The sequence below is a fragment of the Vespula pensylvanica genome, chromosome 1 (genome assembly GCF_014466175.1).
Source record: "Vespula pensylvanica isolate Volc-1 chromosome 1, ASM1446617v1, whole genome shotgun sequence".
Classification (NCBI taxonomy): domain Eukaryota; kingdom Metazoa; phylum Arthropoda; class Insecta; order Hymenoptera; family Vespidae; genus Vespula; species Vespula pensylvanica.
In genome coordinates, this window is record NC_057685.1 from 16,885,112 (window position 1) to 16,910,422 (window position 25,311).

Sequence of the window (25,311 nt, forward strand, 5' to 3'; positions counted from 1 at the left end):
GTAGAAAAAAAAAGAAAAAAGAAAGAAAAAAAACCGATCGATGCGAGGAAAAGGGCTGTCACGAATTAGCTGCCCCTCTCTCTCTTTTTTCCTCTTTGTGAAGAATTATTCAATTCTTCTTACCTCGTATCTTTCTTTTTTTGTTTTTTTTTTTCTTTTTTTTTTAAGAGTTCACAGCAAAATAAAAAAATAATTTGTTGTTATTAGAGTTTGAAGGATCCGAAGAAGGTTAGAAAAGGGGGGGGGGGAAGAAGAAAGATTACGAGGAAAAAGACGGATCTCTCGTCGTCCTCGTACGAAGCTCGAAGGATAAAGTTTGCCCATTTGCGGGTAAGGGAAGTTTTATTACGTCGTTATACGAGAAGGCATCCCGTCGGAAAGATAGTTTTAATGTTACTTTCTCGCCTTTCGAAATTCACGCGGTTTCTTCGACGATTCCCGAGGCTAAAAGACTTTCATGATGGTTCTTCTGACTTAAGTCTCTTCTACGAGCTCTTTCGTTCGTTCGTTCGTTCGTTCGTTCGTTCGTTCGTTCGTACATTTATTTCGGTCGGAATCGTAACGAGATCGAAGGATCGAGCTTGGTAAGATCGAGAAAAGATCGAAAGGGCATGAAAAAAAAAGAGGTCCCTTTCAAGTTTGTTCGTTCGTTCGTTCGTTCCTTCGGAGGCTCGACACTTGGAGAGGGATTCGCCGAATACGATGAAATCCAAGGAGACGAAGAGAGAAAGAGAAAAATAAAGAAGAAAAAGGGAGTATAGAAAGAGAAGGCGGGGAAGAAAAGAGAGAGAGAGAGAGAGAGAGAGAGAGAGAGAGAGCGAAAAGGAAGGGTTTGCCAGGGGAGTTGGTGGTGGCCCTCGACCTCGATTTTCAGAACGATCTCGAGTCGTTGGGTTGGGAGTAGAGCAGAACCCGAGACAAGGCCGCGGGGGTGCAGTTGCCAGCGCATTCATTCGGCCATTTCGGGGATAGCACACGGCCGCCGAAATAAATGACCGAGCAGCAGCATCGGGGGTCGGGGCATTCATGGACTCTACTCTCTAGGTACTGAGTTGAAGAGAGAAAGAGAAAGAGAGGCAGAGAGAGGGGGAGAGAGAGAGAGAGAGAGAGCTTTGCTCTAGTGCCTTTGGAATTCCGATTGAGGAGTTCGTATGAGAGGATAAGAGGGCTGTACGGAGGTGGAAAAGACGGAGAAGGAGGAGGGGAGGGAGAAAACGGAGGATGGATGAGCGAGGGCGAACGCGAAGAGGGCAACGGATGGATCGAGTATAGAAGAGAGGGAAAGAGGAAGAGGGAGGCAGAGGAGGGAGAGGGTGGTACGCCTTCTTTCACGTCAGCCTGCTGAGCGATCGACCGAATCGCAGGTGAGTGCCTGCGACCGCGTGCGATTTATTTATATAAACGCCGAGTCACCGGTTATTAATGAGAGGTGTCGTCTCTCCTCTTTCACCTCCACCTCACCATCACCTTCATCAACACCTCCTCTCCTCTCCTCTTCTCTCCTCTCTTCTCTTCTCTTCTCTTCTCTTCTCTTCTCCTCTTCTCTCCTCTCCTACTCCTATCTCTCCTCCTACTCTTATTCCTCCTCCTCCTCCTCCTCCTCCTCCTCCTCCTCCTCCTAGTCCTACTTCTCAACGCCGTCGCGATGTCGACGCCGTGCACCGAATATCGATCTCGAATATCTATCCGAAAAAATACTTTTTCTCTTTCGTCACAGTCAAACGAATCTTGAAATTCTTGAATCTTCAGATTTTTCCTTTCCAATATACTCGACTAGAAATTTTCCCGAAAGGTCTCGTAGATCTCGGTCGCGTGTCAACCCTTTTACGGTGAGTGCACCTAATCGATCCGAATTTTTTTGCCTGCTGGAAAAGGTGAGTAGTACAACCAACGATAGGTACGAAACGAACTTGGAAAATTCGTTCTGCCCACCCTCGCATTTCCTCAGCTTTCACAAAATGCCGTCCTCTTTACTACTCGGTAAAGGTCGACCCGGATCTTTCGACCGACGAAAGATGGGACACCTGCTTTTGGCTCCCTGCTAACCATTGATGAGTTGAAATATGACGGTCCCCGAGGAAGTACCGAAACAGATCGACTGCCACACCTGGATTTGCTTCTTCTCAATGTCGTCGATAGAATAGTTTCAAGCACGTTGGCTACCGATCCTTGATTCTTTTTCTTTTTCTTTGTCAGTTAATTTTTCAATTTTTTTCTTTTTGTTAACGAAGTCGACTGTGAAATTTTGTGAGTTCGATCATCGCTACGCGGTTAGCGCGAGCCTTTCGCTAAAAAAATCAAGTTCAAAAATATATTCCAAACGATGAGACGCCTTAGCTGGAATTTTCCATTTCGAAAGACATGGTTTTCTAGCACGATACAATGACACGGTGATTCCATTGAATTCGAACAAAATAAGAATACGTCTTTCCAGTAAAGAGCACAATATCCTATCGACGTGGCACGTGATATTTTAATAACTTCCTTAGAGTTAGACACGCGTAAAAATATGTCGTTCGTACGTCGAATTACTAGAACGTTTTTCTTATTTTCTCGAAAGGATTTCGTGCCGTCAAAAGTATTTGCCGAAAGAATCTATGATTTTTGCTTGGTAATATCCGGAATCGATCACTCTACTCACTTTGAATACAAAGTCGAAAATTTGTCATTGAGGTAGTCGGTGACCGCATATAAGAAATGGTACGTCCGAATGAAACCGCATTTCTTTTTCTTTTTTTTTTTTCTTTTTTTCCTTTTTTTTTACGTTGGCTTTACGAATTTTATATGCAATATTAACGTCAAAAAAAAAAAAAAAGAAAGAAAAAAGAAAAGATGAAGAAGAAAAAGAAAATAACACAGCAATACATGCGATTAAATGCAAAGATAACATATAACGTTTTGAAAAGATGTCAAGAAAAGATTTTTCAGGATCATCAATAAAATGATCACGGATCTATGGCCGATTCAGCGATTATCAGAATCTTCTGGTAGGTACTACGTTGTTTGCTTTCCTGGCGTAGCGGTTCGAAACAGCACGCTTTTCGGGGGTGGTTCTGTGGCCACCGTGACGGTGGATAAGAAATGAAAAGAAATGGAGGGGTGTGCGGTACCGAAGGGAGGCGAAGGACCAGGTGTCACTCGGCGAGGACACAAAGAAGTGATGGATGTCTGGCACGGCTACCCTCGTAACGTGTCACGACCTCGACACCTCAGGTGTCACTTCGGGTCCACGCCTCGTTATCTTCCGTACGGAGAAAAGGAAGTCGATTCTTTTTTCTCTCCACCTCGTAACTTTGGTGCGTCATCGAACAACGATTCTTAGCTTCTACCATAGTAGAATGATTTCAAGCATTTCTAGTCTCTATTTTATCTTTACCCTAACGATAAATTAATATTTCTTAAAGTGTTTCTTGAAATATTTTTGAATTAATGTTTCTTTGAAAAAACAAATCATTATTACCATGATTTTTCTTTTTTTTTTTTTTTTTTTTTTTTTTAATCGACATTCTGAATCTTGTACAGGAAAAAATTAACATTGTTAAAGACTTTTATTATTATTCCAAACAAAGGCAATCGTTAAATGTCACGTAGAATTTATTTGACGTCCAAATGTATTGTTTTAAGATCATAACGTTATTTATATCTGTCCGTGAACGTACAATAACTTAATCCAGATCCTATCAAAACTACATTATAGTTCTTTTTTTCTCTAAAAATGTTGAAAATCTCGATACGACAATGGCGAGGTTACTCGCTCAGCGAGTAACACCTGGAAGAAGCTTTGAGACCGACTCACTTAAGTCGTAGGTGGCGTGAAAATTGAATGGCTACGATGCGATCCCTCGAAAAGATCCTTACGAATTCCAAGATACATTCTGGAGGGTCCTGCTCGGTAGGATATACATCTATATACTCTATATATATATATATATATATATATATATATATATATAAATCTTGCACCTGGTGAATCTAGGATTCATCTCAAAGTCGGATTTCTTTTCGTTATTCCATTGAGCGTTTCGTGTTCTCCCTTCTAAACCTTTTGTCTGGCCACGCGACCATGGAAAATGTAAAGAAAAGATCAAAGAAAGGTTCATTTATCGAAACCCGTTGGTGGCATCGTCTCACAGTTCGCAAGACAATCCAGCAATGTTTGTCTTGCTTATAAACGAAGCCTTGTTTTAAGGAGAACCAACAACTATAACAGGGCACGAAGACGAGATACATCAAACGACAACGAGGGACAAAGAAATTCACAAAACGACCTCCATCTTACATTCGTTCATCTTTACTCTCACTTTCCTGTATATATCCGGTCAACCACAGAATCACGACTATATATTTCTCTCATAAAAGAAATATTTCGATGAAATTGCATAAACGATAAAGAATAATCTTTGAAAAAAAGAATATACATATATGCTTATATATGTAAATAGATATCTTATAAAATCGAAGAGTGTGAACGAAGAAAATGATTGGAGACAGAAATTCGGAAATGGCCGTCGGTCGGTCAGTCGAAGGAAAAAGAATTTCTTCCCTACGTAGTCGTTCCAGTGACTTCTTTTCGGTTGAGGTAGGTCCTGCAGAGGGCAGCTCATTTCCTTTTCAAGTGACCGGGGGTGCAGTTCTACAACGACAATCCCCCCTCTCCCGTTGGCCTTATCCCTCCCACGTCATCCATTGAGTCCAAGCCGACAATGGAGAGCGTTGGTCCGGCGCACAGAGAGAAGCCAAACTCGAGAAGAAATAGAGTAGGAGGTGAAGAAAGAGGAAAAGGAGAAGTATGAGAAAGAAGAAGAAGAAGAAAAAGAAAGAGTAGAAGAAGAAGCAGAAGAAGTAAAAATAGAAGTAGAAGGAGAAGAAGAAGAAGAGAAAGATGAAGAGGAAGAGGAGTCAAGCGAGGATGTGAAGAGAGGGATCGTCCTCTCTCATCGCCCTCTATATAGTATACACACATACATATCTACGTCTCTGAAAATTCCATTCATACGCGAAGGCTAAAGTCGCTCGGCATACAAAAGCAAGAGAGACCCCGGAACGAGCTCGCCACGCGTAAGCATCAACGCGATGGACTCGGCAGCACTTTTCTAAGTGAAAAGTCGACTTCACATTTTCGACGATTCAAGAATGAATGGCATATTTTGCCGCCTCCGACGATACTCGTCTGCTCATTTTACAAGATAAAAACCACGGACGGTTCCTTTATACCCTCTACCATTGTCGAACTTCGCCTTGGAATTAGATTAAAAATGAAAGGTGAGAGTAATAGATGAATTTTCATGTTGGAACTATCGTCGAATTTCAACGGAACGATTCGTAAAACTAAAAACAATACTAATAAAAAAAGAAAAGAAAAGAAAGATAAAAGAAAAGGAAAAGGGAAAAAATATATATCGTACGTTCGAATATTCTCTCGAACAAAAGGGTATAACGCGTGGAGTCGTAGCAAAGGCGGCGACATCGAGAGCGCGAAAGAGGGATGAAACGGGCAACAGGCGAAGGGGGTGAATGAGTGACCTTGACAAAACATCGCGGCCACGGAGCGAAGCCGTTGAGCCGCGAGAACAAAGAGATTCTGTCGTCCTTTGTCAGACGACGAGGTCCCTATCTGTGTCTCCCCCTCTTTCTCTTTATCACCGAACTTCAACATCTCTATTTCCTTTCTCTTTCACTTACTTTTATCTATTTCTATTCGCCTCATTCGCATTATCACGCTCGCACTTTCACTAATCGGTTCCCTTTGTTCCTCCACGGCACTTTGCATTCTCACCGTCGTCGTTCGATCTTCTCTTGATCTCTACAAAGTTAATTATGCGAATCGTTTAGCTACTACTTACGTTTTATTCCAATTACACATAATCGAACTTTTCGCCCTTTCCGACCTGTTCCTCCCCACGTTCTAATTATTTCGAACTAAATTACGTATCAATAATTACGAACGTACCGATTGAATTCTAACGGGACGTATTAAGCAATAAATAATTAAACTGTACTTAATGAACGAATCAATATTAATCGACTTCCCCAATGAACTTTCTCCGTTAAACGTATACCTACTTGTTTACTTGTACGATTCAATATTTGAACTAATTAACGAAAGGTAGAGACTCTTTTAGTTTCGTCGGTCTCTAGAGATTGTCGACCTTTAGAAGAAACGAATAACTGATTTCTTCCTTTGCATTCCTCATTTTTTATGAGATTATTATAACAGACGTCTCCGATACAAAATGTCTCCGTTTAATAAAATGAATACAAACTGTATTATAACGAGCGAACCAGATATTCAAACGTACAAACTTTCACTCGAAATTCGTCTTGGAAAAAAAGAAAAGGAGATAAAGGAAGTACGTCGTCGTTCGTTTGCGAAGCTGTCGATATCAGAGAAAAATAAGAGAGAGAAAGAAAGAGACAAACAGAGAGACAGAAAAAGAGAGAAAGAAAGAGAAAGAGAAAAAAATAAAAGAAATAGAAAGTGGACGAGAAGGAAGACAAGTTGGGAAAACACTTAGCCGGGCAGCTAATGCTTTTATCGCGACCCTTGATTTTCCCCCTCGACTGACTTTCGGTACAAATCAAGGCATTTGTCCCTGCGACTAACGGTAAATACGTTTTCGACGCCCCTGCGTGAAATAATGGATGCGTCGTGCTGCACGCGTCACATCGTCGTGGCCCACGCCGGTCTCGCGCGGTTACGCGTTCGTAACAATATGCGTCTGTCGAGCGAATCTCTCGAACAAGAAGGGTGAGAGATAGAACGAGTGGCGGAAGAATGGCACTTTATTAGTACTCCGACGACGAGACGAGACGAGACAACCCTCCTCTTTATCTTTCTTCAGAGAGACATTATTATTGTTGTTATTATTATTATTATTATTATTATTATTATTACTATCATTATGTTCCAAAATTGACTTAAACAAATCGAAAGCATCAAGATAACTTATGGAAATCGATCGAAAGCTTGCTTGATGGTTTATGTTACGAGATCAAAGGTAGTCTCATTGTTGGTATTTTGTATGAAAAGAAAATTCTTCTTGCTTCTTTTTTAGAGAGTTTAAGAAGATGGTAAAACGATAAGAAAGAGAGGGAGAGGTCGAGAGAGAGAGAGAAAGAGAGAGAGAGAGAAAGAGGAGATCGAAGAAATCCAAAGATGTTGAGAAAAGAGAAAAAGAAGGTCGATCGAGAAGCGTTCGCTTCGAAAATAATTTGGTTCGGCGTTTCACCGTCGTGCTCCACGATGGCAGCAGCTTTCGCTCGGAGGATACAGCCACCCTAGAGTTCGAGATTGTCGAGTGAGAGAGAAAGAGAGAGAAAGAGAGAGAGAAAGAGAGAGAAAGAGAGATGGAGTATAGTGGGCCACGTAGACGCGTGGGAGGAGGTGGCAGGAGGAGGAGTAAAGAGGTGGAGGCTCTCCATTGCAGTCCGTCGCCTCATCCAGCGGGTGGGAGTAGCCGACGGGGATACTACTACGAGGGGTAGTGGTGGTATGGGCTACGTTGGTAGGGGTTGGCGGCGGTACTGCTGGTAGTGGTGGTGGTGATGTTTTGTCTTCCTTGGAACGCGCTTGCGCGACCGCCGCCCCCGCGCTCTACCCTCCAACCCTCGCGCTTCTCGCGCCACCCCTCTATTGATTTTGTTACAAACCAACGGCAAACCCCCTCGTCGACCCTCCTCGGCCCTCCTCGATTCTCGCGCGCGGACTACGATACGCGCCGATGCGTGTATACGTCCTCCACCATGCTCTCTCTCACTCTCTCTCTCTCTCTCTCTCTCTCTCTCTCTCTCTCTCTCTCTCTCTCTCTCTCTCTCTCTAACTCTTGTCTCTACTTATATATAGTATATTGTATATACCGTTCATGTACGAACGTTCTCTCTCTCTCTCTCTCTCTCTCTCTCTCTCTCTCTCTCTCTCTCTCTCTCTTTCTCTATGTGTCCACACAACGTATTTCTACCTATGTGAAACGTTTCCAGTATACATACGGCCCACGTTCTCCGACTGTCTCCGCTAGCTCTTGTGTGTCTTCTGTTTTAAACATATATCGTAGATATCTCGAAATTGACCAACGAATAGGAAAAAACCGATTTAGTCTCTTCCTTACGTATCTATTTGGAAACAAAGTTTCGACCTTCACAGAAGAAGGACATTTTTTTCGGTAGATTCATACGACCTTTTAGTAGGATACTCCAGACTTGTCGAGGATTGCGTTGAACGAATCTCTTTTTCCTAGCTAGCCTACCTACCTACCTACCTACCTACCTACCTACCTACCTAGCTACCTAGCTAGCTAGCTAGCTAGCTAACTGGCTGGCTGGCTAGCTTGACCAAAAACTCGAGAATCTCTTTTTTTCTTTCTCTCTTTATCTTCTCGTGAAGCAGACAACGTTGGGAGAAGCATTCGCAAGTCCCCAACTGATTTCAAGTAGCACGTGCTCTCGTGGTCGCCCTTACACTCACGTCCGACCAAGAAGAAGTACTCGAGAGCATTTGCGGTGGATTTGGCGGTACTCCGCACCGCGGGAGCCCCACTTCTGCCCTCTCGCTCTTCACATACCCTCCGTATCTCTCTCTCTCTCTCTCTCTCTCTCTCTCTCTCTCTCTCTCTCTCTCTCTCACTCTGTCTATCGCACGTTCTCTCTACTTCGCGTTCACTTTCGAGAGACCCCATATGATACGCCGTCATAATCCTCGTCTATCGGGAGGGAGCCGGTCCGTGGATTAAAAGAGAGCTTTTTCTCCCTAGCTTCCGAGAGATTTACATTTTTCTCTCTCTTTCTCTCTCTCTCTCTTTCTCTCTCTCTCTCTCTCTCTCTCTCTCTTTCTCTTCCCCCGAGATTTCTCCTACACGCCTCCGTTCACCTCGCGCGTCTACTACCTTCCGCTAAATCTGCACCGTTTTTTCGGAATCACGCCGTTCTTTCTCGAGTTCTGATCGTTCATCCACGAAAATGAATTTTCTAATTCCTTCTTCTTCTTCTTCTTCTTCTACTTCCTCTTTTTTTCGTCCTCTTGAATGCTAGTGAAATAAATTCATTGAAGTTGTAACTACTGGTACATTTTCTTTCTGAAAAATTAATACAAATTTGATCGTCATTGGTGTATGTGTATATATATATATTATATATATATATATTATATATATATATGTATATATTATATCCCCATACGATATATCGTCAAGCAATCCCACGAAACAAGGCTCTTGAATCTCAGCACGCCTGACTTACGCGGGATCCGGCTTAACGGAGCGGGGCTGGTTTCGTTTGTACGAGCGAAGCCACCAGATGTCGATTTGAATATTTTAACAGTCTCCGCATCGGCGAAAAGTGAAACGATCGACCATGCGACAACGTAGAACGTGGACATCTCGAGTCTTCAGAAATATAAAGGACGAAGAAAAATGTCACAGAATACGTGTTTTCACGTTCTTCATCGAACTTGACAAAAATCTATATTACGTTTTATGATCTTACGTTAATTAACGATTAATATTACGTCTTTCATTAAACGTTTAAATACATCTCGAAATTTGTTACAATGTTTTTCTTTCTTCTTATATTTTTTTATCAAAATAAAAACTTACTATCCTATGGCTTTAATCGTAGAATTTACATAGGATCCGTAAAAGAGGGTAAGTTACGGTTGATAAACTCGTGAAATCCTTCAGTGATGTCTCTAGATCCGATCCTGTCCGTTGTTGTCGACCCAACTAAACCCATTCTCGACTCTCTCGACGATATACAACGATTACCCGCACGAAGAAAGGATGCTTTTCGAGTTTACAAACACAGTCGCTGCCCGGTTATTATCCGGTAACTCTGGTGTTTTACATGTTATGAGGATACGCGCGCGAGAGAGAAAGAGAGAGAGAGACGGCCCGTTACCTGCGACCTTCAATCTTACGTTATTACGCTCCGTTGAGCTCCCGAGGCTACTAAACCTCCGTCCATGCCCCCGTTGCTCCACATATGTCGGATCGCGCGCTACCGCGAGCAACAGTGTGCATGATTTTACATAAATTTCACGAACCGAAACGCCTTTCAGAATGGACCGACGTCATTTCCTGAGTTAAGTGGAAAATGGGAACGTACGTGGTAAATTTAGATTCCGTAGTTCTCGGCACTTGCAAATATTATGTCGAATTAAATTTTATATATTCGAGCATTACAAGTATATGTATATCCACGCGTACGATGTTAAATAAAATTTATTCGGGAATAAATTTTGTCCTAATTTTCTTTTAAACATTATATTAACCTTTTGATCTCTTAAAAACAAAAGTTACTTATTATTATTTATATCGTCATAAACAATAGAACAAATGAACTATCGTCGCTTTTAATAAATAATATTTCATACGAATAAAAATGTCTTGAATTATTTCGATATATCTATAATTCATCCCCAACAATCAGTCATATTTCATAAAAGACACGAGTTCAAATACGCGTTCATCGTGTCGAAATAGAATCCGGTTTACTAGCACGATTTATTTCAACGTCAGGTCGATCTAATCAAGCGTGTTTTGACACATCGTTCCCACCCACTTTCTCTTTCTCACGCACGCACGCACGAGAGCTCGCTATTAAGTGCATTAGCACTCGTTTAATGACGCCGAGATCGCGTTTATGGGGTTCTTCGTTCCGCTATGGGGCTTACGCGCAAGAGAGGTGGGTGTGTCTAGTTGCGTTCCTCGCGCGTGCTCGACACGTGCCTCGTGCACGAGCCAAAACGAAGAGAAGATATCAAATATTTTTCTTCCCTTTTTTCGATTCTATTACCATAATCCGCGATTGGCAATTTCAATCTGTATGCTATTGTTTCAAAAAAGAACAAAAGAAAAAAATACACATATATATATATTATCGACAATTTTAATATAATAAAGAAAATAAATAATAAACAATCCATTTCCTCGAATCATTAATAACGAAACTACTTGTCAAACGAAATTGAAATTATTTCAAGGAGGAAACATTTTAACCAAAACGAAAAAAAAAGAAAAAAGAAAAAAAAGAGCAAATAAAACTAAAACAATGAGTAGGTATTGTTCCGGTTCTCGTATTGTCTTTTCCTTCTCTGGCATCATGGTCAATTAATAGGAGTCATTTATAAGGGCAAACCGGGGAATCTGGGAATCCGCAATCCGCCCCGTGGCAATAAATCTCAAGTCGGCGAGCGCGGAATGGAAGTGGAACCCCTCTTGTAAGCTGCTTGTATTGTAGCTATTACCGAGCCATGCATCACTAGGTAACAACCACATGGTTCACTATCCCTCCCACTTCTCGTAGGATAAGAGAGTAGGACGAGAGAGAAAGAGAGAAGAGACGAAGAGACAAGGAGCAAAAGTGAAACGTCTATCTCTCTTTATCTGGGAAAAGACGCAGCTGATATCGTGTACGGACCACCCAGGTGTTCCTGATCGTAGTTGGCACTTTCCATGAAAACTAAGCTCGCCCATGGTCAAACTATCTCTTCGTGTTACATACAATTTAGACATAATATTTCATTTTCAAAGTGTCCATATATTTCCTGTCAAATATGTTTTAGTAATAAATAATCATGACTAATAAAGAGTATTGAATAAACATGATAAATCGTATTTGAATAATATTTTGTCTTTGTCGTTTGAAGATAGAAAATCGTCGAAATTGGGTTAATCGAATAAGATGAACGGATCGAATTAGGTAAGACATCGATGTTATATTAGATCGTAGAATAGAGGTGAAACGGAATTGCAGTTTTAGCTCGCAGAAAACGCTTGAAAATAGTCGACGGTTGCGTATCGATGACGGTAGTGAACGGAAGGAATGAGAAGGAGGGAAGGAGAAGGAAGATGAAGAGAAAAAAATGGATAGGAAAGTTTGCGAATGAGCCGGAAGAGAGGAGAGAACGGAGTATCTCGGCGTGCGCCTGCTAGGTAGAGAAAGAGAGAGAAAGAGAGCAACCGAGAGAAAGAAAGAGAGTACAAGCTCGCGGAGGATGGCGATATCGGAGGGTGGCAGAGGGTGATGACGGAGGGAGCCTGCCGTCTCCTCGCGCCCTCACCGGGCACTATAGTAACAACACGGGGAAACATAGGGAAATCAATATGGCTTCCGTTGCCTTCTTCCCTCTCACCTCCCTTCGCTGGCTCGCTCTGCGTTCTCACTCTCTATCTCTCTTTTGGCTCTGCTCTGACCCTCTTTTTCCTTCTCTCTCTCTCTCTCTCTCTGTCTCTCTTTCTCTCTCTAAACCGAAACCGCAGCTTTCTCTTCTTTCATCGTACTCTCTTACTCTATGTAATAAGTATGTACTGATATCCATAGACATATATGTATATATGTAATATGTATACCGACATATAGATATTCGTATATATAAATGTGTGTGTGTGTGTGTGTGTGTATGTGTGTGTGTCTATCCTCTTCTCCCACGAGCTCCGTTCAGACGGGTGAACCCATTATGAGGGGGTGTTACTCCGAGCCAATCCTCAACCATCCGAAGAGAGGAATAGGAGAGGCGAGAGAGTCGAAGAAGGGCGCATGTGCGTTGCCAGGGCCACCGTATACCTCGTTCACACGATGTCACCATTACGAATCAGACACCCGGTATACGCGACCATGCTTCGTGTGTCATATCATTGAAGGAGATACTAGCGTTTTCTTTTTACTATATCGTTATTTACGATATACGATATAGTATATACGAAGAACTTGTCAAAGTTAACTGGAATTTTGTAATTTTCATCTGAAATTGTTGCGAATGATGTATAATATCTGAATGTTTATTTAGAACGTTGCGCAAGTGAAATTGGAATCAATCAATGATTTATAATTATGATCCTTACTCTATTTAATTTTGTAGAAATGTAATTCTCTTATATCTTTGAATTAGAAAGTAAATTAAATTTGTATTCAATTTAAATGACAGGCAGCCATTATAAATATTTTATAATTTATTCAAACGTCTACTAGTTCGTAATGAAATTTCTAAATCCTATCCATGGTTGGATCTATTCAGCTTTTATTTATTTAATGACAGTATCGTAAAATATTCTTAAGCAATTATACTTGTTACTTTTATTTTTTAGATTATCCGAAGATTTAATATAATATTTTATGTCCATTCAAATTCCTACATAAAAATAAACTATATAAATTAGTAATTATTTAAACAAACATTTATGTCTCTTGTTGGACGATCAAGTCAATGGTCTTCTAGCGGGCAAAAGCAGAAACAAGACTGATTTCGAAATAGTCGGTATGTTAGATTACTTCTTATCAACATCGGTGAATAGCGAGAATTCCTAAGTATAGGTCATGTAGGAAACTGCAGTTACCAACGATTGAAATTAGGGATAAGATAGAATAAAAAAAATGGTAAAAATTACTCATTAAAATTTCATAGCAAATCAATTTAATTTTATTTAAATATTACATGTGAAATGAAATGAAATATTACAATAAAAATAATATAATATGTCACACCTATCTTAAAATTACATAACAGCAGTCGATATAACAGAATACTTTACTATCGGCGAGGAAGTGTATCGACGGTCGGTAATGTCAAATAAATTCCTGCTAAAATAGACAAATACATATAAAATATATTTTTAAGTAAAAAATTGACAAAAAAATTGACAAATTTTGTTCTATTCTCAGTATTAATATTTTCAATCTTTAGAAATTATATTGCACATAATATATATCTTTATTATGTGGTATATACGTTACATAAAATAAAATTTATACATATATATATTCGAATGTTGTAAGAATCATAATGTATATATAAATAATATGAGTATTATATATTATATATAAATACATGAAGACAAAATCATAAATGGAATAGAACTAGAATCCAATTGGATATATTTGTTACATTTTTTCTAAATTACTTTCATAGCTAATTCCACAGAAATAAGTTTCTTATTTATACTAGAAATTTCAATACTGATCGTTTAAGGTCATGTTTATCTACATTTGTCAAAGTCCGCAGTGACATTAGAATTAACCGATGAAGAAAATAGGACACTTTGAGTTCATACTTGTGCTTCAGTTGTCGGTTGATATCGTAACAGTTAGGACCATTCGAAAATATGTTATTAAATTTGGCGATATCATAACGAAAGTGTGACAAGTCTGAAAGGAACAATATTTTACTCACTTTTAAGGTAAATTTTATAACATTCTTATTTCTTTTAATATCAAGAAGATCTCCTACGATTAAGAACAAATTAAAACGAATTCAAATACCATCGTAATAATTTTGAAGACATTTTAAAATGGAATACGACACGATCTTAATTTTTATATATAAAAAAAAAAAAAAAATTATGACCGTGGATATAACAAAAATAAACAAATATAAATCATTTACAAATCAAATTACATCATTAGAAACTCAAATTACAAAGATATAAATCATTTTCTAGGAAAATATAACAGAAGCAACAAGAAAATAAAATGGCATTAAGTATTGCACTACCATTATCCGGAATAGAAGCCGAACACTTTTACGCATTAGGAGTGAGAATACTATATGAGCAAGGTTTAAGAACTTTAAATGGGATTGGACCTTTATCTCCAAGTATCGGAAGTGAATCCAGCGGCATTAGTAGTCTCACCCCTTCCCTTGAATCTGATTTTGTAACAAATAACCCTACTCCAAGTTCTACAGGGCCATCATCTCTTGCAAATTCTACAGAAGATTCGAGGCATTGCGATAGATTAAACGACATAGAAACAGTAAGTATAATTATATCATTGCTAATCCGAAAGTTCATTGAAAAACAAAAAAATTTCGTTTAAATACTATACTGAATATTTTGGATTATTCTTCGGACAATCTTTTTAGGTAAATGTTCCATGTAAAATAATCTATTGTGGACGAGACATATTAAACCTAGGTGCAAATATTCGAGAACCATCTTGGCAAATAAGGATCCCTTTTACTTGCACTCATAATAATGTCACGGACAATAGCTCGAAATATAATCTTCTAAGTGAAAAAGCACTGACCGAAGAATATCCGATGGTAAGAAAATTACACTTTTTTTTTCTTTCTTTCTATTTTTCTTTCTTTCTTTCTTTCTTTCTTATTTTTTTCTGTTTTTTTTTTCTACATTTAATTACCACGAAAAGTTTATACAAAATATTTTGTCGCGAACGAAAGATTTTTCTCTATATCAAAAAGTTGTTTCTCTGGATCGAGAAAGTTACGTTTTCGAAATTGTATTATATACACATATTCTTATAATTAAACGTTCAGTCTAATATTTCTGTTTCTCATGTTTTCACCTTGAAATGTTGACCTCTAATATCATTGTCTCGAAACTTTCAAGGTTTCGAAAGTATACAGAAATATCATTGAATTTATACGTCAATATTTCGCTTGAAACTCGGTCGAATAAGATATTTTCTTTTTTTCTTTATTCTTCTTAAATCTATAATTTGTTATTCTAAATCTTTGGTTTTGCTTCGACTTCCTTTCTCAGCTCACATAATTCATTGACATCTTTTTTATACGGCCAATTTGAATTCTCCGACTTTTTGAACTTATAAAGATTGTAAAATGCAGGCATCAAGATAAACATCGTGATGGTACTACACTTAACGAGCCAATATTTTCGCCAATAATGTACATAAGGAAATTGAACGATCTTCGATGTCAATTCGTACGGAAATTTAACAACATCTTTACCAACGTTCGTTGACGAAGATAAACCGTTTAAAATCATCTTGACGTCCATTATACTCTAAAAGATAAAATCGTCGAATCGTTAATTAAATTACTCGATATTTCGAAAGAAAATATTTTGTTTACATACTTTAGGCAATTTTCCTTTGAAATTCATACTTCGAGCTTCTTTAATTTTATCGTAAACTCGACGATATCGCGTCGACAAATAATTCTGCATTTTGTGATGAGCGTTCAAAGATTCAAAGTATTTTCCTTTTTTTTTTTATGTTATTGAAAAATGTGGAGAGGTTATAAGACTTGCCGTCGACTTTGTCGATCGTTTACAATTTTAATAACAACTTCGCATTCTCTCGAAGATCACACATATCGCAGAAACTATATATATATATATATATCTACATATATTATAGGTAAATATATGTATATGTATAGATAGATACGGATACAGATATAAATATATATATATAGAAATATATATAGATATATGTATTCCCACCCATATATGTATATATATATATGTATATATGTATATATCTGATATGTATATATATATATATATATATAAATATATATATCCCACCCCCGTATATATCTATATATCTACATATATATTTATACATCTATATGTCTATATAGGGTGTCCATAAATGATTACCCTAATTTCATCAATTTATAATATCTTACCGATGAAACTAACATGTCGAAATATTTTCTTTATGGTTAGAAACTTTATGTGTGTTATGTCAATGATGTATAAATTTGTGTTTCATTACAAATATCCAATAAAGAATTATAATATATTATAATCAGGGTAATCATTTATGAACATCCTGTATATTAAAGAAAACGAAAAAAGAAAAAAGACGAACGTACTGAAATTAAAAGCAACATTACGTGTAGCAACGAAAAAATTATTTCCAATTTCTTTCGATAATTTTTAACCACGATTTTTCAATTTTTCTTTCCACAGAAAAAATGTTCAGAATGCGGCTTCTCCGAATTATCGCTTTCTTCCTGTTTTTGACACTATTCCGATTTATCACACGATCGCCTGAGGAATGTAACACTAAATAATATCAATAATATGACACAACGACATCAAAGAACAACTATCTTTCAAAAAAATAAACGGATCCAGATATCAGCTTTTGTTACGATAGACGATAGACGTTGACTTTTACTTTCTGATATATCGTTTTATATTACAAAATAAACTTTAAACAGAATGTCATTCGTCGACATGCTCGTCAATCGTATAAAAACTGAAAAATTATTATGGCGGATCCCAAGGCGGCGACCGACTCCACAAAAGTTAAGTTAACCATTAAATTCAGTCAATAGTTAACTCAACTAATGAAATAATATATAAATGATTTTATAGAGATTGATCATAAATTCATAAAATACGATTAGAAATTGATTTCGAATTTGTAAATTACAATTAGAAATTAATTTTAAATTCGTAAAATACGATTAGAAACATCTACCCTAAAAATAAAACGAAAATATTAGCCGAAAACAATGAATATATTCGTACGTATATTTCAAGTTAGATTTTTCATATCGTTTCCACAGAAATAATAGTAGTTTCATATGAAATAAAATTAAATATTTCATATGAAATAGAATTATATATAAGTGAACACTTTATACATTGCTATTAGCTTATAAATTTATACGGAGTCGGGAATGGGCCGCGAAAAATTAATCATAAAATAGTAATAATTCGTATATGATTAACACCCGACAATAAAATATGTCGAACAACGAATATGATATTTCATTAATTTTTGATATTATAACATTTTCATGACAATAGCCTAAATTCATGTACAACAATTGCAGTCATTGTTTTCAATACAAAACCGTCTTTTAACATTTTTTACTTGTTTCGAAATTAATAATTCTTCGGAAAATATAGATTTATTAGCCGGGTGTTCGAATATTTATATAAAATATTCCTATCTTATCTAAAAGAATTTATTAATTAAGATGATTTTAATATATATGTATATATATATTTGTCGAATTCTACAATATTGCCTTTGACATAATTTACTATGGAGATTCTGCATTCTTGCAGCTGCTTTGTAAATTATTAGAAGTAAAATACTTTAAGTAATCAAATTCTACAAGATAGATCAAAGATTTTTGTATGGATCAAATGTTCCCAAGTGATTTTAAACATCAATTATTTTTTTCCAAGATTTAAGCAGAGTTCGTTTACTTTTTAGTTTTACTAGTCTTTTGACTTTATTTGTAACTTTTACAAACAAAGAGAAATTAGACTAAAGTTTTGGAAAAAGAGTAATTGATATCATCTAAGAACTTTGAAACGAATCATAAAATTTTGATCGATCTTGTAGTATCAATACGCTTATTGTTATAATCTACTGATCTAGTCATACCAATTCAAAGGATCTAGTCAAAAGGTCTAGTCAATTGTACGAGTAAACTTTAATTAATTATAAAATAATAATTATAGAGTAATTAAAGAGAGAATCGAGACTGAATTTGTTTATTAGATTATTAGATTATAACGTAGATTTATAAGGTTAATAAAAATTGAATCCCATGAAAGTTATAAAAACAGTGGGATAAGTTTAACTAAATATTCTAGTCTTGATATTAGAATAATTAAAGTTTAGAACTAGATATATAGTATTTACAGCAACGATCAAAGATAAACGCAAATTTATGCGTCAGCTGTTTGTCACCAGCTATGGTATAAAAATTAAGAAAATCTAGTTCTAGCTTTTAAAAAAATTTATAGTTTAAAACTAGACCAAGAAAAAGTATAATCAAGACCAAACTATATGTAGATTTATAACGTTGAAAACTATTCGTTAGGAGCAACATAAATACCAAACATCTTTCTAGCCTTGAACTATGATTAGTTATATATTATACTATTAAGAGAATGAATAAGAGAGAGTGAATGAAAGAGAGTGAATGAAAGAGAGTGAATGAAAGAGAATGAATGAAAAAGAGTGAATGGAAAAGAGTGAATGAGAAAGAGAGAGAGAGAGAGAGAGAAAGAGAGAGAATGAAAAACTAGCTAAGAAATAAAATAGGATTAATCGCGTTTAGGAATAAGATGTTTTGTAAGTTTTACAGAATGGACCAAAAATTCGTAGTTATTGAAAGTTCTTAAGTAATGTCAAGAATCAATTACTTTTTTTGAAGACTTCGTTAGCTAATTTTTTCCAATTGTAAAATTCCTTTAAAATTGCTTATCATCATTAGCCTAAAATGTCTTGAAAAAGAGTAATTGATTTTAAAAATTACTTAGGAACTTGTAAGCCATCAAAGAACTTTTGATTCATCTTGTAAAATAAATAATGTTGTACCAAAATAAATATATTGTATATAATGGTAGGGTTAATAGTAGGGTAAATTAAAATGGCAATAGGCATATTGATGAATTCGATACTCTGTAAGAAAAAAAAATCCGCATTTAAACGTAGACTTGCAACGTGGACTTACAACGTAGGACTTAAGTAGTAAAGATCAAAAGAAATTAAATAGAAGATCTAAATAATTCTAATATATTAAATCATTCTGATATATATTAATTATCAAAGAGGTAACATAAGTGTCGATACACTTATTAGTAAATGTGATACTACGTAATGCTATATGGTGATGCGTCTTATAGGAAATTCAAGTAAAAAGTTCATTAAAAAACGATTTCTTTCCGCTAAAAATCTAATCGAACGTGTATATTGATTCATTTATAAGTTCTTTTTTTATAATTTCAATTCTTTCCTTCAATTTGTCTTTTCTTCTCTCTAATCACGCGGTATAAACTTTCTACTTTGCTATTCTTTTTTATTATTGTATTATTACAATAATTTTAATATTTTCAATTCTGATATTCATATGATATACAGACTGTTGTTTATGCGGAATTCGATCAGACAGAAATGATTTCTATTTTTTTTTTTGTTTTTTTTTCTTTGGCTACGATACGATAATAATTTTTATGAAGTTGATCGCGGATAGAAAGTCAATATGAAATGAAACTGAAACTAGATTTAATTCTGATTAGAAAGACCCACTTTTCTTTATGCTAAATTTATACCGACGTGAAGAATGTCACGAACATTAAACACGAGACATTTTACAAGCACATCCGTATATGTATTGTATTTTCTATAATACGTAGTATATATTAATGACAATGCGCATCACAAATTAATTTGACTATTGTTCATGACATTACAATAAATAATAATAATAATACCAAATGTAAGATTTATTTTTGAAGATACCAAACTTTTATGAAAATCTATTAAACATTAAACTTCGATTTATACGATCGTAAAAAAATTAGAAAAAGAAAACAACAATTATCTCTAAACACGAAATCGTAGAAGTTTCAAAACTTTCATAGAATTTAAAAAGATTGACGAGAAAAAATAGTCAGGAAGAAAGGAGATCATCGTAAGAAAAAAAAAAAAAAGAAAAGGAAAAAAAGAAAAAGAATCATTAAAAAAAAATAACACAGGAAAATCACAACTTCATAAATCTCTCGCTCTAAGTCCTCTCAAGTCTATTTTTTTGTCTATATATTTATATCAGAAACGTGAATACCAAGATTCTATCAAGTCTATTCTCTTCTCTTTTTCCTATATTTTTATATCAAAAACATAACACGTCGTATCAAATACCATAAAGTCGAGTCAAAAACCGATTCATAAAGGTATAGCGAACATCGAAGATGTATTTCTTAAGAAAAATCACGAATTTTTGGTGGATCGCGTTTAGGCGAGTCTTTTTGATATGAAAAGTCTTTTATTAGAAAGAGAGAGAAAGAGAGAATAAGAGAATGAGAGAAAAACAGAGAGACAGAGAGAGAGAGAGAGAGAGAGAGAGAGAGAGAGAGATGATCGTGCGCTCGCGCACGACACAGCGTGCGTTTGAAAACGCGTGAACGTGAGCGCGTAGGTGCGTGCACAGCGCGCGAGAGATGTGCACGACGACTATTCAGATATTGTTGTTATTGTTGAGAGAACAATCGCCCGTCAATAGGCAGCCCCGGCACAATGTATCTATTCAGGTGCGGTCAGGGGTGCTCAATCGATCGAGCTCCTGCTTTTGCCGATCGACGAATGAAGGATCCGCGAAAGAAACGAAGGAAACTCAACGGCGACGAACATGTTCCTTCTCTTATTCTGTTTCTCTCTCCGTCTCTTTCTCTCTCTATCTATCTATCTATCTATCTATCTATCTATCTATCTATCTATCTATCTATCTATCTATCTCTATCTCTATCTGTTTCTGTTTCTCTTTCTCTTTCTCTGGCAAACTTGTCGGCGACCTCGAGGAAGACGACGTCGTTTCGAAATCACTGATCGGAAGTGAATGCAACGTGGACTTTGTGAAAGATCGAAGGTCTCATTCTCCTGTAACTTTCTTCGATATTTTCCAAATATATCAAAGACAAGCGACGACAAAACCCCACTATCTTTAACGATGACACACGAAATGTCGAAAGAAGTTAACTCTTGTTAATGGAGAATATATATACATATATGTATGTATGTATGTATGTATGTAATTATCTCGTATAATATAAATAAGATAATTATAAGATTATAATTTCTTGATTAAGAGAATTTTCCTTTCTAACGATTAAGAAAATGTAATATAGGGTCAAATGAAACAAAATGTCGAAAGAAGTTGACTCTCGTTATCAGAGAATATGTATATATGTATGTAATTATCTCGTATTATATAAATAGGATAATTACAACATTATAATTTCTTGATTAAGAGAATTTTCTTTCTGGCAATTGAGAAAATGCAATACCATGTTGTCAAATGGGAACAAATGTCCGAAGGAGTTAACTCTCGTTATCAGAGAATATATATATGTATATAATTATCTCGTATCAGAGATAGGATAATTATAACATTATAATTTCTTGATTAAGAGAATTTATCTCTTGGTGATCGAGATAATGCAAATAGATAGAAATGTTGAAAGGAATTAATTTTCGTATTCAGGAAATATATGTACACGTGTATATAATTTTGTAATTATGAGAATTTTTCTTCTGGCGATCGTGATAACGCAATAGTGTGTCAAATGAGTCGAAATGTTGAAAGAAGTTAAGTCTTGTTATCAAAGAATAAATATATGTATGTATGTATGTATGTATGTATGTATGTATGCATGCATGCATGCATGTATGTATATGTATGTATATGTACGTATATGTATATATCGTATTGGAAATAATTATAACATTATAATTTTATGATTAAGAGAATTTTCCTGCCGGCGATCGAGAGAATGCAATACCTTGTCAAATGGGACGACAATTGAGCGCGTATATCAGTGATAGCTTACAATTATTATCGGCCGCCACGGTGGTATTTAAATGAATGAACGGCTCGAAATTACCATCCGGTCTCATCGTCGACTGCGCACGTTATGATGTATTTGCGGGTCACCTATTCGCTGATTGTGCTTTCTATTTGCGTATCCTTGAATCAAAAAGATGTTATTAAACGTATTAAAAATACCTTCGTCGATATCCGTTTAGTTGATGCAAAAGGTAATAAATTGGTATCTCCTTCGTTCTTAAATTCTCGAACTCGATGACACTTTGATGATTCGAAAAAGAAGAAGAGGAAGCTGCAGAAAGGAAGTAGAAGGGGATTCTGCATGAGAATGTAGAAATGAGAACCACTGTTTTGCGAGTGCACCAGGGTAGCGTGCCCATAGCGATGATTACGTATGCGGGAATCATTGTCGAGTAACGCGCGATGCACATGCAAAGGCCAAAAATCGTCGAAATCAGTCGAGTTCAACATCAGCATTGTACGTAGCCTTTGTCTCTGGCTCATTGTTGTCGGTAGCCGATGTACAAGCTACACAGGCACATATACGTACCTACGTACGTACGTACGTACATACATGTATAGATGGCGCAGCCACATCGTCGTGATGCGGTGCAGTGCGGTGCGGAGAGATGGACGGCAACGGGTCCACGGGAAACGAGCGGTATCCTTCGAAATTTTCTCTTCATCGTACACAGGACGCGTACATACATACATATATATATATATATATATATATATATATATATATATATGTACATACGTATAGAATCGAACTATCTATTCGTTTCCGATTGTTCATGGAAATGCTTGAGATTTAAGATACAGACGCGTTCAGGCGTTTATTTCTTTTTTTCTTCTTCTCCTTCTTCAGAGGGAGACGTGCGTAACGCGAACGTAGGACAGATAGGACAAGATTTCCGCGATGATAGCACACGGAAAAGGAGTGGGAGGAAAAGAAGGGAGAAAGGAGGAAGGGAGGAGGAGGTGGTGATGGAGGGGTGGGCCACAGGAGTCAGAGGGAACGGGGATAGGAGGAGAAGAGGGCATAGAGCAGCTGAATAGGAAGCGACACAATGGACCTGGGTGGCTGTGGAGGCGTGTTATCAAATGGGTTCCTCATTCACATACTGCGGCCCGAGCTACCTGTGTCTGTCTGTACCGGTGTCTGTCTGTTATACTTATTCATACCGCCCATTGTGTCCTCCACTGTTGAGTCGAGTTCAGTTCAGTTGAGAACGCGATGGAACGTGCCACAATGCACGAATATGGGCTGCACTACTCTCCCTCCATCTTTGCCGCCATCCCCTCGCTCGCTCGCTCGCTTGCTCGTTCTCTCACTCTATCACTTTGCCATTTGCCACCCACATCCAGCCGCCCAACGCGGCCGGTGGATTCGACTGAAAAGAAAATTGTGTTGGGAAATTGTATCCGCAAGAAAGCTGCCCGATAATGTGAACTCCTTCCTCTTCTTCTACTTCTACTTTTAGGTATATTTCCACTTCCTCTAGCTCTTCTGCTTCTAGTTGTATTTCTACTTCTATTTCTATTTCTTCCTTTATCATTATTAGTATTTTTTCGTTTTCTTCCTCCATCTCCACCTCCTCCAGTACTACTTCTTCTCTCTCTTCTTTCATCAGTACTTCTTCTACTTCTTCTTTCATCAGTACTTCTTCTACTTCTTCTTTCATCAGTACTTCTTCTACTTCTTCTTTCATCTGTATTTCTTCTACTTCTTCTTTCATCTGTACTTCTTCTTCTCCTTGTTCTTTCATCTGTACTTCTTCTACCTCTTCTTTCATCTGTATTTCTTCTACTTCTTCTTTCATCTGTATTTCTTCTACCTCTTCTTTCATCTGTATTTCTTCTACTTCTTCTTTCATCTGTATTTCTTCTACTTCTTCTTTCATCTCTACTTCTTCTATTTCTTCTTTCATCTCTACTTCTTCTTCTTCTTCTTCTATTATCTGTACTTCTTCCTCTTTAATTTTTAATACTTCTTTTATTATTATTATTCTACTCATTTTTCTGACAGGACTGTTAGTACACCTTTCTACGAGAAATTCCACACACTACACTAATAAAAACAACTTTTTTTGTCTCCTTATAGAATCTTTCCTTGCACTCTTCTCCTCTCCTACTTAATCTCTTTCTATTATCTATCGAATTTTCCAAAAAACACGTATCTGAATTCTTTCTCCAAATTACTCTTCTTGATCTCGAATATTTGATCGAACACTTCGTTAATAAACCGTTTCTAAACTCGATGAACGAAAAATGAAGATTAGATAGATATGCTGCGCGCGTACTGCGAGAGTACTGACAGTCAACAGACAGTCAACAGAGACTCGAAGAAGTAAAGTATTTCTAAGATGAAACAAAAATGAAAATTAGATAAGTATAGGTCCGTACTGAAGGACTGACGATGGTCAAATGAGTTTGACGAAACGAAGGGAAATATTTCTAAATAGGAAAATTCAGAAAAGAGAGGGGATGTAATATTTAAACCTGTGGCGTATTGAAAATAATGAATAAGAAAAAGACCTTAAAGTTCAACCTTTCGGTTGACCGTTCTTTTGTTAAAAGGTACTGGTCAAATGGCAATAACAATAATACGAAAGTCATAAAGGATTGAAAAACAGCAACTAAGAGTTTCTTCTTTTCTTTCTCTTTCCTTTCTTTTTTTTTTGGAAGAAAATTATCTCTATTTCTCTTGTTTTTGAAGAAACTCCATTGAATAACCTAGTCTCTCCAAATAGATATAGTTTCTAACATGAGGAAGGAACACCTTTGCTGAATTATCGTTTAAGAATGGAGAAGAACGAGTGCCTCGAAAAAAAGAGAAAGGGAAAATAGGAAAAGATGAAAGGAAAGTAAAGAAGTAAGAAGATATAGAGAAATAAATGGAGAGCGAGAGACTGAGAGAAAGAGAAAGAGAAAGAGGAGGAGAGAGAAAGAGAGAGAGAGAGAGGGAGAGGGAGAGGGAGAGAAAGGGCAGTGGCACCTCTTCCTACGCGGTGAAGCATCGACTAACGGAGAAAATAGAGAACGTATTACGTATCGTATAAGCGCGAGTATGGGCCGTGGATGAGCCATACGCGGACGCAACGGCATACAAAACTCGCTCAATACGTCATTCAGCCGAAGAATACGGCTCGTTCTCGCCATTTTGCTGCCAGAATGAGAGTTTCAAAGGGAATTAAGGATTCAAAGGCATCTTTTGCGCGGCGCGCACAAAACGGCTTGCCGCGCCTCTCTCTCTCTCT

General features: G+C 36.9%; 2 protein-coding genes across 9 annotated transcripts in view; one reads left to right on the top strand and one right to left on the bottom strand.

The window, feature by feature from the left end:
- Window positions 1–25,311, bottom strand: part of LOC122633903 (transcription factor SOX-2-like) — a 305,138-nt gene that overhangs the window by 251,329 nt on the left and 28,498 nt on the right. The window lies entirely within an intron of this gene.
- LOC122633933 lies at window positions 14,034–18,597 on the top strand. 2 transcript variants are annotated; one of them, XM_043822433.1, is made up of 4 exons: window positions 14,034–14,165; window positions 14,427–14,739; window positions 14,849–15,028; window positions 16,665–18,597. In XM_043822433.1, exons 2-4 carry the CDS (start codon window positions 14,458–14,460, stop codon window positions 16,716–16,718), a joined length of 516 nt encoding a protein of 171 aa, XP_043678368.1. In that variant the 5' UTR covers window positions 14,034–14,165; window positions 14,427–14,457; the 3' UTR covers window positions 16,719–18,597. The 2 variants fall into 2 exon arrangements, with proteins under 2 accessions (XP_043678368.1, XP_043678375.1); XM_043822440.1 differs by lacking the exon at window positions 16,665–18,597 and adding an exon at window positions 15,572–16,133.